Source organism: Corvus kubaryi, unplaced genomic scaffold (genome assembly GCF_017639235.1).
Source record: "Corvus kubaryi isolate FWS band 111438036 unplaced genomic scaffold, C.kubaryi_AGA036_p1.0 split1-131, whole genome shotgun sequence".
NCBI lineage: Eukaryota > Metazoa > Chordata > Aves > Passeriformes > Corvidae > Corvus > Corvus kubaryi.
The window spans coordinates 5,894,287-5,910,809 of NW_024582073.1; the positions used below are offsets into that span (position 1 = coordinate 5,894,287).

Below are 16,523 nucleotides of genomic sequence, written 5' to 3' on the forward strand. Positions count from 1 at the left end.
CAGGATGGGGGACTGCTGTGCCCACCGCCACCCTACGGCCCAGCCCGGAGCCCTGCGAGTATTCATTCCCACCCTGGTTTGGTACGAGAAATGTTGTACCCAAAGCACAGCTTTCACACAATTTAAAGCTAGCTGGGACCAAGAACCTGGATTTTGGGGGAGAGTTTGCAACCTGCTCCGAAGTTACGTAATTTTCCTTGTACTTCACGGACAGGCTTCCAGGCAGCACCCGGCAGGTCTGGTGGGTGGGGGACCCCTCAGTTCAGCTTCTCGCCGTGCCGCACCCGCCCCGAGCGCGGAGGGCGCCTGGACAGCGCGTCAGCCCCGCGCAGCGGCCGCCCCCGCCGCTTCCTCCGCGGGGAGCCGCGCTCGGCGGGAGGAGGAGGAGAAGGAGGAGGAGGTGGAGGAGGTGCCTTCGCGGGCCGGAGCGAGGCAGTGCGGTGCCTCTCTCCCTCCCTCCGTCCTTCCGCCTCCCTCCACGCCGCCGGCGCCAGGGCTCCTTCCGCGACGGCGGCCGGGACTCCCAGGTAAGGCAGAGCCGGGGCTGCCGAGCAGCGGGGCTGTCCCGCTGGGAGCGGGGCGGTTCCTTGCGGCCGCGGCCGGCCGGGGCTGCCCCAGCGCAGGCAGCCGGGCCCGCGCCCCGCCGCGGGGACTGTCCGGGGCTGCCGCGCACGGGGACCCCCTGCGGTTCGCGAGTCCGAACGTGGCAGCGCCGCCAGAGCGGAGGGGCTGCTGCCTCGGCGGACAGGTGTCACGGCAGCTGTAAGCGGGAGCAATGACAAAAGCTGTCTTTTAAACCTTTGCTTAAAATTGCTCTCATCTGTGTAATATAAGGGTTGTGACCCAGGCTGCCAAATCAGTTTGAAAGCCAACATTGCTGAGTATTTTCTTGTTTATATGACTTTCGTCTCTGGGTCTTACATCCCTGTAACCACTGTGCTTTGCTAAGACTGTTTCACCTCGTGTCAAGGCAAAAACTGCCTTCTGTGTGAGTTCAGTCATGCTAATAATTCCTCCTGCTTTCTGTCCCACATCGGGTTACCCTTTCTTGGCAGTGAATGCTCTCACACAGCCTCGTGCAGAGATAGAGCACACCTGCTGCTTGTGCAATAGGTGAGGAGACTTGCGTGGTGCTTTTCCACAGGCTTCCTTTCTGCGCCCCTCTAAGTTGGAACGGGTAAATATTTGAGCTGTAAACGGAGCTTTTAGTACAGGCATGGCCATGAGCTCCCTGCTTGAAATGGCAGATGCTAATCTGAAATACTTAGGGTTGTTTTATGAGTCAAATACATGAGACTGTAGCTTCTATAGATGGAAAAACTGATTGTAGTAGAAATGCAAGGAAAAGGTGTCTTGCGAGTACTTGCTTCTGGAGCATATGTTTTCATTTTAGAGTACGTGTTTCTGATACATTATCTGACTGTCTCACCTTTGATAGAAGGTGAAGTCTTCTTCAATTTCTCAAAACTCTTCAGAGACTGGAAGATGGGTTATTACTTACTGCTGTTATATAAATGTTTAGAGTATTTTGGGACATCAGAAAGCACATGCTTTGCTTTCTTTCAGACACACCAGCTGTGCTGCTCCGATCATGTCACTTGTGCAGAGGAGGCCCTTTAGGTGTCCTGGTCTTGTTTGCTGGGTACTGCTCTTGTAGGTTGGGAGGTAGCTCTCAGACAGGGAGTTACTCAAAGCCATTTGATGGTTGTGGTTTGTATGGGGACTACAGCAGGAAAGAGCCCATTTGCTGTCAGACTCTCCTCTGATATTCTTTATGTTTCTCTGGGGTTTATTTTATGTTTCATTTATTGTGAAATACATTTATCATGAAATCATCACATTTATCTCTGCATTTAGTTCTTAATGAAAGCGTGCCTTTTAAGTTCCTCTAAATTTCTAAGTGAATATTATGATTGTTTGGAACCAAATGGTTGATTTCTATGTGAGTTTGTCTGCTGAAACCACTGAAAGCAGAGCAGTGTGATTGTGTTTGGCACCTTTTTTGTTTTGATAAGATGATCTCATAGGTGCAGAAATCAAAAACATACTGGCAGTTACACCTCTGTCTTGGGGCAACTCCAGTTATCAACTGCTAGACCTACTTTTATTAGCCATTCAAAATTTATAGAAGTACCACCTTTGTTTTTTAAATGTTAATATAGAATTTTTAAAGTCTTTGAAATCTTCTAAACCCATTGACTGTGAGGCAGCTTGAACTATGTCCTAGGTTAAATCACATTTTAATTTTTAGTTGTAGGCATTGTGGATTTGGCATTGTAGTGTATCTACTATGCTGACTGCCTACAGTGGATAAAAAGAGAGAAAAATAATAGAGTTGATAAAACAATATTAGCTCCATATTTTTTCATCTTGCCCTGAAACAATATTGTATTCAGAAATGCCATGATATGTGATATCCTGTAATAAGGTTAAAATAACTGGGAAGTGGTTAATTTCATAGAATTACTTGGAAGCATCAAGAAAAGTCTTCCCCTCCACCAAATATAGGTGCAACCTGTTGTAGATTTAATTCCCTCTGTGTTGTGTTAACTTATAAACTGGATACACAAGATCAGGTGCAGGATAGTGTAAGTTTCATACAAATATTTATACCTCAAATATGCAAAACATTTTCTGTTTCTTGGACAATAGAAGTCTGTGCTGCCTGCTGTCAATGCAAAGGTCATGGAAAATAGGCTTTAGCCTTTGTTTAAAGGCCCTGATGTCTAAGATGTTTTTCTACTTTAGCTTGGTTTGACTTTTTTTCAGTAACTTATTACCTTTTCACTGCTGAACTTGGAACTGTTCTTTGAAAAAGGCGGGTTTGTGCATGCCAAAGAATCGGTTGTAGCAGTCTACAATGATTCTCCTGCAGAAATAGTATAAGGAAATACCACTATAAAAACTGAAAAATATGGAAAACAGTACTCAGAGCGGAGTACAGGTTGGCATGGTGAAGAAAGCCTGAGGTGGTGGACTTTTATTATATTTCTAATAATATATGTGTTCCTGTAGGACATCTATCATATATTTTTGTATTTGTGCTACATATATTTTTATTATTATATAGATGCATCTATTTGCACAGAATTACCAATACTTTGTCTAGAAAATGTCAGCAATGGTCAGTCAGTTGTTGCACTGTGGAAATTAGAGTGATGAAGTTCATTAAATGACCTGCTGGTACCCACCGCTTTTGCCATTATGCAGAATGCAAGGAAAGACTCACTACACTGGCTGCATCCTGCTCCTTACTGCAGAGGGATCACCCCAATTTACCCTAATTCTCCTGGCCAGGGCCTCATGCTAGCACTAGGCATTAAAGGTGTTACTGATATAATGGGACAGAACTCTCCAGAAACCTGTGAAACTGTACCTGTGTTTTAACAAATGGTCAATCAGGTCTCAAAAAATGTATTTTTGTTAATGGAGGGGTTGACTTCTAGCAGCAAATCACCAGTTTTCTCTGCCAGCCCTCAGGCAGAGGAGCATTCTGCTGTTTCTGGTCTGTTTTTCTAAAGGAAAGGGCATTAGGAAAGAAAGCGGTGTGCAAGTGAGGGACACTAGTGTTTGGGTGGACACGTATGCTCTTTGTCTGGTGTGGCAGAAGAGGAACTGGGGAACAGAGGCTTGTGATTGAGCACTGCCCCGTGGCCATTACAGCACTGGCAGGTCTCAGTCATCCCCTGCCCTGGCTCAGCTGCACCAGCTGTGATTCAGAGTCAAGGAAAACACCATGTGAGATAAATCCTTGAAAAACAGATAGGCAACTACTTACCCGTGTGAAGATGAGTCTCCTTGTAGAAGGTGCTTTGTGGGGAGGGCAGCAGGTTTTTGCACTTCCTGGGCATGGAGGTGGGATGAAGAGAGCCATTTCTTGCAAGTACTGTGAAGTGGCCACTGTGTTCATATGGGGTCATGAAATCTTGGGAAGAATTATAGAAGTCTCCTGAGAGTTGGTCTGTCCATCATGGGCAGGGTTTACCTTTCTTAGGAAGAATGACATCACCTAGAAGTTGTCTTTGGTTTTGACAACACCCAAACATTTAGGAGGAAAATGACATTGCTGAAAAGACACCTCTTGGTTGCATGACTGTCCTGTATTCTGGGCAGTTCAGTAAAGCTCACGCTTAGCGTGGTGTGGTCTTGCCTTTGTGGGCAGGAGATGCGGTTTTCAGGAGCCTGCTGTGGAGAGGGGAGTTGCTCTGGGAGAGTCTGAGCCTGGCTGACAGCTGATGGACAAGAGCTGTTCCCCATCTCCTGAGGCCAGCTGTGAGACTCAGCTTTTGATGACGGGAAGGAGAAGTGTTTGGCCATGTTTGCAGTCACAGCTCCTCTTCTGCGGCAAAGCACCAGGCTGCCAGCTGGGCTACTCTGTTTCAGCTCTTCAGGTAAAAATCCTGTGCAACATTAAACAAATGCAGGAAAAAGGGAAAAAAAAATGTAGTGTGCTGAGGTATATGGGACCTAAGCAAAAGCTTTCTTGGCACTCCTGCTTTTCCTCATTTCCATTTCTCTTATCAGCAGATATGTGAATGGGTATCAGTTTGCCACACAGAGGATATAACTTCATGTAGGCTCAAGCAGGTCACAGCTGATTTTCCTCTGAGGAGGGGTTTTATTCAGCCTTATGCCTATTACAAGCTGTGATCTGTTAACTTGTAAGATCTAGGCCTTGTTTTCACTTGAATGTGGGACAGAAAAACATGGCTTTGGATAGTAAAGGAAGCAGGATTCTTCCTTATGAAAGAGTATCAGTTTGCCACACAGAGGATATAACTTCATGTAGGCTCAAGCAGGTCACAGCTGATTTTCCTCTGAGGAGGGGTTTTATTCAGCCTTATGCCTATTACAGGCTGTGATCTGTTAACTTGTAAGATCTAGGCCTTGTTTTCACTTGAATGTGGGACAGAAAAACATGGCTTTGGATAGTAAAGGAAGCAGGATTCTTCCTTATGAAAGAGGGTCTGGGCAGGACACTGGGACCCTGCTCTTCCAGTGAGTGTGCACTGTACACTAGATTGGGACAAACTCCTGACCATTTATGTTTATGAAACAAAAAAAGGCTTTCTTGGTTGGTTTGTTTTTTTTTTTTTTTCCCCCTCCACAGGATAGCCACAAAACTCACCATCAGACCCAGGTGATATCTACCCTTTCATTTTAGCTGAACATTGTAAATCTGTCCCAGACAGTCCTGTGCACAAATCTTGTCAGATTTGCTGTGCTAGCTTACAGGGTAGGTGAGATAATTACAATACATACATTAATATATTCAAGGTTGCTACTTGTCCTGTGAATTACAGGATGTCCTATATCACAGGGCAAGCTCTATATCCTAGCAGAAAGAATAATTGTGTGTGTTTTCCCTGCCTTGCCTCCCCTATTATGAGCATGTCTTTCCAGCTGAAGTTGCAAACCACATCAATTCCCAGTGCCATGGGGGGAGGAGGAAAAGAGTGGGGACTCTCCCACCTTGTGTGACCCAGTTCAAGGGATGTGGTCTTAACGTGCAAAGTGAGATGAGCTGAATGGGCCTTTTTCTGTCCCATGGGAGATCCTCTAAACTGGTAATCTTAAGTATACTTTGGGATCTTTTGAAATTAAAATTTCTACCTAATCTGTATCCAGAAAAGACGCTTAAAATAGTATTTTTTAACATAAAGAGATCTAACACTCCAGTATTAAGGGTGACTGGTTCAAAACTGCCAGTGCAACTTGAGTTCAGCTTGCTTACAAATAATCTGTTACAGGTTTAGTTGTGTAGCCACATGTGGTTTTGCTTTCCCTTCAGGCAGCTGTTTCATTCAGACCATGGCTGGCTGGACTCTTTCAGTTGGCTTTGTCATGGTCAACCGTGAGGAGCATCTCCTCAAAGCTGCAGGCTGGCGTCAGTGATCATCCTCAGTGATCCTTGAATATAGCAGGTTTGGTTGTTGGAAGGAGACAATTTACAGCTCCAGTGTGTCAGATGAACTGTGAGGGTCTGTTTTATCAGCAGGGTGTTTGGGAGAATGACAAGGTGAAAGGCTGTGGAGTGTGAGAGGAGGGCCATCGTTCTGTGTCAAGGGCTGCAGACAGCCTCTTTGCCACCACAACAGCTTTCTCTTCCCACCAAGGCACTCTCTCCAGCCATGAAGGGGATTACAGCTTTTCGATGAAAAAAATAAAAGTCATAGGCAAGCAGCAAAACTCCCTCTATTTGGTTTAGTTACTTTTCTGGATCTCTTAAACTGAAACTAACTCTGAAAGTCAGTGTGATGCAGGCACTCCCCATGAAAACCTGAGACCTACCCATAAAGAACTGTCTTATCTTACCTTTGCAGTGCCTTAACTTTACTACTTGTAATTTTGACCTCAATGGGACTGGATCATGGCAGCCCAAGTTCTGATGATGTTTGACTGATTATCTAATATCCTTGTGTCTCACCATAGATAAGCAGAGTGGAGTAAGATACCATCAAGCATTAATAGCTGCATTGGCTGATGTGTGAAAGAGTTTAAGCTGAATGGTGTTCCTTAAGACCATAAATGTCTTGTGACACCTGACAAGTGTTCTCATTCCCTGTTTTAGCTCACAACAGTTGAAACGCCTCAACATCTGAGATCTGACATCAAGGACAGCAGAGATAACAAGCTGCTTTGCTAGAGATGCTCACTACATTGCATTAGCCAGAGGAAAGGGAAAACATGAGACCACAGCATTGCCTCAATTGTGTTTATTTTCAGATTCAGTGGGAAACTTTTCCCCTGAATTAATATGTATATATTAACATGAGTGAAGCTCAAGTCCTTGGTATTCTTTGCTGCTTAGGATGCACTGTATGTGAAGAAGAAATTCTTCAAGGTCACAGCCGGGCTTTTTAGTCATGTGTGTGGAGACTCTATTAGTAAGTGGCTGAAAGGCAGGTAAAAGCAAGGATTTCTTTCACTGCTTCTGTGGGTGGACAGGTGTTCAGCCATCCCCAGGAAAGCAGGTCTACATCATACAAAACAGTTTCTTGGGAAGACAAGCACCTTAACTCCAAATGCCTCCCCTTCCTCTTTCTTCCCCCCACTTTATATACAGAGCATGATGTCACATGGTCTGGAATATCCCTTTGGTCAGCTGGGGTCACCTGTCCCAGCTGTGTCTCCTCCTAATTTCCTATGCATCCCCAGCCTCCTTGCCAGCGTGGCAGTACAAAAAGCAGGAAAGGCCCTGGCTCTGTGCAAACACAGGTCAGCAATAACAAAACCATCTCTACTATCAACACTGTGATCAACACGGTTTCAAAACACAGCCTCATATTAGCCGCTGTGAAGAAAGTTAACTCTACCCCAGCCAAAATAAGCACACCTATCCAACATAACAGGGTAAGAGAGTCTGGAATCACGAGATAAGAACACTGACCTTGCCAACAGCAGTACTTTGCCATGCATGGGAACAGTAGTACAGCACCTCAGCTGAAATGTAAATGGTTGTTCATTTTGTGTTCAATCTCTTGTGCTTGTTTTGTAGCAGAGGGGATGTATCCTGGTGAAAACAACACGGGGGAAAACTTGACAAATGGGAACTTGGGTATTTTCTGTTCCCCACTCACTGCCTTGGGGTTTCCCTCATGCATGGAAGGCAGTTCTGACCTGTAACTTTAGATATATTGTTTAAATAGAGATATATGTTGCTTTTTCACACCTACTGAGCTCTGTCTGTTGGGACTGGTCAGTTGCTCAGTAGGTGTGAAAAAGCAACATTTATCAAGTGACCTTATAATACTACCTCAAAATAAAGATTTTGAGGGTAAATACATCCTTTAGTCAGCATGTGAGATGGGGCCAGTAGTTCATCACCTGAGTCAATTTCACAGCTTTGTCTTCAGCAGAAGTTCTTGTTTATTGAAGTATTCCTTACTGTGTAGCTTCCACACAGTCTAGCAGGTGGAGAACAAGTAGTTCTTTAGTAGGTGGAGAACAAGCAGTTGTTTAGGGAAAAAAGGTCTTGGAGTGTTTGGAAAGAGAAATAACTGAGGAAGTATTAGTCATTCCCTCTGCATAAAGGCAGTCATAATTCATATGTATTTTAGTAGACCATGTCAAAAGAGTGTCTTGAATACTGAAATAAATTGAGCTTATTTTTGGTATAATATATCACGTGCTTACCTGAGATTTTATAACATTTGAGAAAACAAGTTCAAATTGTGAAGAAAGTGAAGTAAGTTGACCGCTTTACAGTAGTTAAAAAGAAGTACCCTCAGGCACTGTTGACCTCTTTTCTTTTTATATTTTTCTTTGGATTTGATTGTTTTTCTCAGATTTTCAGTTTTGTGTACAATAGCAATTGTCCTCCCACTTGATAGTGAGCTGTAGGATTCCTTAACAGAGTTAGGTTTCAACCTCTGATTTAATAGAGCTTTTATTTTTCCAGCCCTCTAAATCTTCAGCTTCCGGGAGAAGCAGGAAAATCTTTTGCCCAAGCATCACTCATTTCCTTTGCCAATCTCATCTTTGCCTGTTTCTTTAGTCAGTGGGTGTTACTGTTTCTCTTCCCTTCTTACCGGTGGGGGATTTTTGGAAAAAAGGCTGAGGCAGGACTCTGCTTTACTAGATGTCCACCCAGTGCCACAGCCAGTGGGGTACTGGTGGAGTAGCCTTGGTCTATGTGGAAGTGAAGCATATAGCATATCTGCTCTGCCAGCTACAAACTCCTCGCAGCATCCTGAAGTCCTGGTGACGGCACCATAGAGGGCAAAAACTGCTGGATGTCACGAGAAAATTGTTTGCCATTTTCACTCTGCTGTATACATTTAGAATAAAAATAGACCTGAGCTACGAAATCTGGACCTGGGTAAATCTGCTGTCTCCCTTTTAAGGGTTAATGTAAAATACTGATGTTTCAGGGGGTTTTTTGTGCCTTCCTTTCCCGTGTCCCAAACTAATTTTCAGCTTTATTGTCTTGCAGCAAAGAACATTACAAATGATAGAGGTTTTTGATCTGAATAAACTGAAGGCAAAATAGTCAGTGCAAGTTTATAAATATTGCAAAGTTTTTGTGTGGAAGAAATAAGAAAAGCTACAAGTACTCAGCTCTAGAGGAATGAATAAAAATACAAGAAGTTGTTGAGGATAGTGAAAATTGATCAGTCCATCCTTTGTATGATATCCCATAGCGTTGCTTACTCAAACTTAGTACTAAATAATTTCAAGGAAAAAATGCCCATGTCAACATATTTTCTACATCGTGGATGGTAATAATGTAAATTTTTTTTCATAAAGCAGAGTTTTCTTTCCTAAATAATTTAGTTGTGAAGAAAGTGTCCTATAAAGCTGTGAAAGGATAACTTAGTAATGGGAGCGTACTGCTTGCAGGAAGTCCCAATAAGGAGCAATAGCTGAGTTTATAAATGATTTGAAGATGTGTACATGCCATTCTCCTAAATCGTTGTAAGGGGAAAAGAAACTCTTCTGGTGCTCTTACCATTTTTCCTGAGCTGTTCTGTGAACTTGGGCTCCACTTCTCTTTTGCAAGCGTTGATGAGCTGATGCTCCAGTTTGGTGTGATGAACCACCTCGATGCCAACTTGATCCTGTGTGAGAGGAACCATCACTTCTCATCATTGTTGACTTTGCTTACCCCAGCTACCTAAGTTAGAATGCTAAAAGGAAACAAATTCTGTATTTTGTAAAATGTAGTGAGCCTGTTTCCAAGAAATTTCGGAAAACTGATTCTGACTGTGATAAAATGCTCCTTCTGTGTGTGTACATGAGTACCTTTCAGCTGAATAAAGGATATTTTGCAACATCACATGGTCTCAGAATCTCCAGTCAGAGTTGTCACAGAGTTACCCCTTAGCCTGTTTACTTTTAACCCTAAATTTCATATGGGCAAGTATGATAGTTATTTTCTCAGTGTTTGATTATATATAAAATTAGCCAGTTATTGTTTGGCTGATTTTCAAAGACAAACTAAGGTTTTGCAAACTTTTGGCTATAATTTTGAAATCTATTAGAACGTAGTCCCCCCAAGTTACATTTCTCACAGTTAAAAAAAATCCAAACTTGCATATGATAGAAGTGGTTTCTGAGAGTCTGCTGTTAAAAAAAAAAAAAAGGAGGAAAAATGTAAATCTAAATATTTCTAAATATTTTTTTACTTCTCCTTTTTCTGGATATGATACATTTTGTATATCATCACAGTATTTTTTCCTGAATTTGAATTTTAAAATTATGACAAATTTTTGCTAAAGTGTATTTCTTTTGTATTTGCATTTCTGTGAAATTTACCTTTTGAACAGGGTTTAAAAGAAGTTGTATTTTATTTTTTGGAGTTTGAATTTGCAACCTTGATGTGGGGCAAAAAGGCAGTACAAGAGCATATTTTGCAACCCTTGCTTACACTGAGTAGTAATTATTCAAATAAGCCTGTGCTGGATACTTATGTAAATAACTGTTCACATGTAACTGAGGTCGTAGTTTCATGATAAAACAACAGAAGCTCCAGCAGAAAAAAAACAGGGTAAGGAGTTCTCCCTTTCTTGTTCCTTCTGCACTGTTTTCTGCTCTCTACCCAGAGGAGCATTGTGCTGCCTGTTCACTTACCCCTCTGCAGACATTTGCAGGGACACCATAGGAACTTGGTCAACAAACTGCTCTGAATTAATTAAAATGAAGGAGGAAGAATAATCTGAAACTTACAGATTTGAGGAAGGATTACAAGATACACTTGGGTTTTTAAAATCAATGTTTTGATTGATACTTTCAAAAATTGAAGTAGTGTATGTTCTATAATTTATTTTTTTTTAATCCACCGCCCTAGGAGGTACATTTTCAATGTTAAATATCCAGGTCTGGAGTTGACATGGTTTTGGATTGATGTGTCCCAAACCTGAAAAAGAGCAGTTGTGCACGATGCATGCAGTCAAAGTCAGAAAGCTGAGGATGCTGATTTGTTAGAGGGATTGTTTGTCTTGAATGCCCATCAGCTTAGCATTAAGACTTTGCACTGAAGGACACAAATTCCTAGGGACATGTTACCATCATTAAGGAGGTGTTGAAACTCAGAAAACAGTTCCATCTTGGTTTTATTTTTATTTGCAGCCACAAATATTTCCTCCTAGTGTTCCTTTTGTGTTGCTGTGATAAGTGTGTTTTTCAGAATGTGGTTTTTTCTTGTGAGCCCCTCCATGGCTATGTATGATACAAAGATTTGTGTCTTAAAAAGTGACAGTTGCTTGTTACATTTGGGTCAGAGAAGCCCTGATCAGACTGGATGCACTTTCTCTTTTCTACTCCTTCAAACTTGCACTGGGAATTTCATACATTTATTCTACTTTCTGAATGTTAAAGGTGCTTACAATCCAGCCAGCTTATGGTGACTAATTGTTTCAATAAACAAACACAATCTGGGAGCTGGGAGTGGGAACCAGAAGATATGTGGGTAGTGTTGCAACACTTCAGCTTACCACATCACTTAGTGGCTCAGTTTTCCCCAGTGAAAACTGGGAAAGGTGGCATGCATAAGAAGCTCTAAGTGAAAACATACTTTGTGCATGTGGACCAATATTGACTTAGAAGGCTTATCTGAACAGTTGTTTTCATCTGTTTTGAGGAAGGTGTATGGTGACTTCATGACTATACAGGTTAATACTTGTACAATGAGAAGAAGGGAAACACAAGCTGATGCAGATGTTTTGATACTTAAAGTTGAGAATGTTTTCCCACCCTGAGAAAAGCTGAGAATCTTTAGCTCTTTCTGATTTCTGCCATAATTCTGAGTCTTCAGCATCTCTGCAAATTAGATCTTACTTGTTATCTTGTAACTAAGGTTGGCAGGGAATAGAGCAATTCCTTGGCAGGAGTCATATTGTGAACAGTTTATATTGGGTGTCAGCCCAAAACTCCCACAGCTGTTTATAACACGATAACAGTGTGTCATGCAAACAGCTTCATGTTCTGAGGGATGGTCTGGGAACAATGGAGTATTTGGGGGGAAGTGGGCGGAGGGAAAATGTGCAGAAAATGTCGAAAACTGTACTGAAGAAAAGTAGTGATATACGGGTTTGGTAAGAGGTAAGCATGGCTGTTACAGGGGCTTCTTAATGAAGTATTGCAATTTTGAAAAATAACTTTCAGAATATAGGCGAGGGTTCAGTTATCCTGAGCCTTATTTATCAAAACAGAAACGTGTCTAGAGCCACTGACTTGGAAATAACACCAAATAAAACAGGTTTCTGTGACCAAATGCAGATTCAAAGGCTGATCTTGTGACCAGGGAAACTGGTTCTAATCTGCTGAAATCTTCATAGCAGAGATAATTCAGTGTAGCAACCAGGTGCAGACATTGGCCAGTTACATTACTGATGTTTTTATTTTTTAACCTCGATTTTGTCAAAAGAATATTTTTGGTTCATGTGTCATGTTAATGTAACCTGGTAGAGAAATGAAATATATTAGCATTATCAGTATTGAGATTTGAAATCATAGTTAACTTTGAATCCTTCTTGCTCTCTCTAATGCAGCACTCCAGGGATCTCTGAGTTCACAGTTTATAAGATGGATAATAATTATGTTTTTCTTAAGTACAAGCAGAGAATTTTTACAATTGAGAACAGTAGAATTGTTCTGAGTGGGAGAGCCTGTGATGGGAACCCTTAAAGTTTTGTGTGCATTAAGCTGGTCTGAAAGTTAATACTGACTTTTAGTTTTTTGAGCAATGTTTGTATTTTCAGTTTATGGTAGTATTCTTCCTTCTGCAATTACCTTTAAGATTGCCAATTTATTTTTAGCAGGGCAATAAATCAGAATTCGGCAGCTTTAGTAGTTAAATAACATATCCAAGACAATTACAGATTAAAAAAGATCTGCCTTCTTCCCAGAATGCAATATAACAGATGACCAATAAAATGTATGTGTGTATGCATATCAGAAGAAGAGAAATAACAAGAAGAGATTATTCATAATAATCACCATTTTCAGTCCAATTATCATCTTTTACGTATGCATCCTAGCCTGGTCTTATTTTGTAGTTCCATGTAAACCACTGAATATTTTTTTTAACATATGAGGAGGATATTCCTGGAAAAGAAAAGGGTATTGTAAAGCAATTAACAACTACTTCCAGCTGGTGAGATAGCAGCAGTCAGGGATATGAGAGTTCAGCTAATCAAACCAAGGAGTGAAAGGTAGTATCAAGACTAGACTGGAAGGCAGAGGGTGTCATTTCATGTATTGTGACAGCAATTAATTACTCACAAAATGAGACACACTAAACTAAGTTTGTTTACATTTGATTTTATTAAAAATGAAGTAGTCTAAGGCAATGTTGTGAGGAGGTTTGTGGTTTTTCAAGATTCTCTGCACAATTCTGTGAAAGGTACTGTTTTGTCCATGCTGAAGTTATGTTGCCTGCAGAGAAAAATATGCATGCCATTTCCTCAGTGAATTCTGAAATACTCTTAAGTAGTAAATAGGTGCATAAAGTAAGCCCTGTGAAAAATGAATTATTTTTTTGTTCTACTCTAGGGCTTTGGGTTATCCCCTGCCCCCTCCACGCAGTTGAGAGATTGTTCATGGTCACTGGTGCTTCAGCAGATGCTGCTGTTCCTTCTTCAAGCCATGGCTTCAGCTTCCAGCCGTGCTGCTCTAGCCTGAGTTGCTCGCCAGGTCTGCACCTGCAACTTCCCCTGGCTTTGGAGCCCAGCTTCAGGCAGGGCTCAGGTGGTGCCATGGGCAGGGCTGGCAGAAAGTGAGTAAAGGGGAAGGGAGTGGGGAAAAAGATTTCTGGAACAGCTTCTCCACAGCCTCTCCCACACCTTTCATTCCTGCCTCCGTGCCGCTTCATTTAATGAGTCTGTGCAGGCAGCTGCCTGTGCTGCATGATGAAATGTCTGGTTGGATCCCTTCCCTAATCTGCTTCCCAGCCCGGCAGGAGGAACACCTGCACAAGACAGGACAGTGGTGAGCTGATGAGGGAGGAGGTCAGCTGTATTTAAGCTGGCATCATTGCAAAGAACAGAGGGATTGCCTGACTATGGCTCTGGTGGGACGCTGGAGCCAGATTTGCAAACAGAGTAGCTGTGGGTGTATTGGTTTTTATGTACTCCTAAATGTGTCCTACAGGTACCAGTCATGGTGTAGAGCTTAAAGCAGCTTGACAGTACTGAGTAACCAAAACCATCTGAATTAAATTTCTTGATTTTGATGGTCAGTATGAAGTCTTTCTAAACAGAAGTTGGAAGGCATATGCTTGGCAGTTCCTAAAAAATAAGCTTGAGTTCTTTGTTCTCAAACTGACATCTTCTAAACAACCATTTGTGTATGAAAATTTTCATTAGTAAAATTAGGGTAAATCTGCAAAATTACTTTTACTGATCCATCTTAGGTATAAAGGGTTGTAGTGAATGAGGTTACATCAGTCCGATGACTGGTCTCTAGTGGAGTTCTCCAGGGCTTCATTTTAGGCCCAATGCTCTTCAACATCCTCATAAACAACTTGGATGAAGGATTGGAAGAATACTAAATAAATTTGCCGACAGTACTAAATTGGGAGGAGCTGTTGACTTCCTCCAGGGCAGAAAGAGGCCCTGCAGAGAGACCTTAACAAATTAGGGAGATGGTTAATCACCAACCTTGTGAATTTTAACAAGGGCAAGTGCTGGATTCTGCACCTGGCCCGGGGCAACTCTGGTTGTGTGTATAGACCAGGGAATGTGAAGCTGGAAAGCATCACTGTGGAAAGAGACCTGGGGGTCCTGGTTGATGCCAAGTTGAATATGAATCAGCAGTGCCCTGGCAGCCAGGAGGGCCAACCATGTCCTGGGGGGCATCAGGCACAGCATCGTCAGCCGGGCAAGGGAGGGGATTGTCCCGCTCTGCTCTGCACTGGGGCAGCCTCACCTTGAATATTGTGTGCAGGTTTGGGTGCCACAATGTAAGAAAGACATTAAGCTATTGGGGAGCATCCAAAGGAGGGCAGCAAGGATGATGAAGGGTCTAGAGGGGAATCCATATGAAGAATGCCTGAGGTCACTTGTTCTGTTCAGCCTGGAGGAGACTGAGGGGAGATCTCATTGCAGTCTACAACATCCTTATGAGGGGAAGAGGAGGGGCAGACACTGATCTCTTCTCTGTGGTGACGAGTGACACGACTGGCCTGAAGTTGTGTCAGGAGACGTTTAGGTTGGATATTAGGAAAAGGTTCTTCATTTAGAGGATGATTGGGCACTGGAACAGGTTCCCAGGGAAGTGGTCACAGCACCAAGCCTGACAGTTTAAGGAGCATTTGGACAATGCTCTCAGACAAATGGTGTGATGCTTGAGGCTGTCCTGTTCTGGGCCAGGAGTTTGACTTCAGTGATCCTTGTAGGTCTCTTCCATGCAGGATATTCTATGATTCTATGATCTTCATTTTATATATAGAACTCTTTTGCAAATGACATGCATGCATGTACAGACCTTAGCAATTAAACGTTCTATACAGGTTAGAAACTTCTATACAGGTTTGTGGTGAAGAGCAGTTGTGCGCTGCTGTTTGCCTGGAGCACATTTCAGACTTCTCACCCATATTCTCTGTGACACAGGCTGCAGTGTACCTTGTTTCATCCCAGTCACGTACAGCTTTTGGCTTCCTGGGAATGTGCCAGTGCAGCCCTCAGCTGAGCAAAGCCTGAACTTTTTAGTCTAATAATTAACTTTTGTAAACTTCCAGATGCTTAGGGTGAGCTGCAGCTTTCTGTATATTCAGGCAGTTTCATTTATAAGTAGAAGCTCTTTTTGTTACAGAAATCTCCAATTCTGTGATCCTCCAAAGATCTGATAATGTTTTATTCCTCATCTTCACAGGAACTGATGTTCAATGGCTAGAAGAGAGCTGACAAGTGGCTGAAATGAATACGACTACTATCCTACAAGAGATTTTGATTAAAAGATCACAGCAGAAGAAGAGGACTTCTCCCTTAAACTACAAAGAGAGGCTTTTTGTACTTACAAAGTCTATGCTAACATACTACGAAGGTCGAGCGGAGGTAGGAGACACAGAGTTATACTACAGATTGCCTTTGTTCCTTTTTGCTTTTGTACGATACTGGCTTTTTTCCCCACTGTATATCATACTGTCAAGACCTGATCAGGGAAATGGCCATTGGTGGCAATGAACGTGAGATGGCGTTTCTCTTATTTATAGTGCAGGTTGACAGAGGTGTAGATAACTTACCTGGTAGTCAATGTGAATGGGTTCTCAATCAGAGCAGTAGTGCATAGCCAGGATGGCAGATATGACATAAAACAGTGGTCATCAAAGCTGATCTCTTTCTCTCTCCAGAGAGATGAAAGATCGCTGCTATCATGAGGTGGGGAAAAGGTAGAAAAAGTTACAATTGCAGTTTCTTGTGACTGTGTATACTGTGAAGGCCATTACATTTGCACCTGGCAATTAACTGGATTTGAACAGGAGAAAGAACATGTGATAGGAGCAGTGCATTGCAGACCAAGTTCAGCAGAGATGAGGTCCATTAGAGTGGATCATGCAACCTGGTGATTGAAATGAAGCTGGA

The 16,523-nt window shown here is 42.4% G+C and overlaps 1 protein-coding gene across 2 annotated transcripts in view; it reads left to right on the forward strand.

Annotated features, from left to right (window-relative positions):
• The first annotated feature begins 392 nt into the window (after window positions 1-392).
• The window catches only part of TEC (tec protein tyrosine kinase), a 46,821-nt gene continuing 30,690 nt past the window's right edge, over window positions 393-16,523 (forward strand). Inside the window, exons 1-3 of one of the 2 annotated variants that reach the window (XM_042053049.1) lie at window positions 393-527; window positions 13,495-13,717; window positions 15,814-15,995. In XM_042053049.1, coding sequence (XP_041908983.1) covers window positions 15,858-15,995 — 138 coding nt within the window. In that variant the 5' untranslated portion in view covers window positions 393-527; window positions 13,495-13,717; window positions 15,814-15,857. The remainder of the gene's footprint in view (window positions 528-13,494; window positions 13,718-15,813; window positions 15,996-16,523) is intronic. The other variant, XM_042053048.1, reaches the window with a different exon arrangement.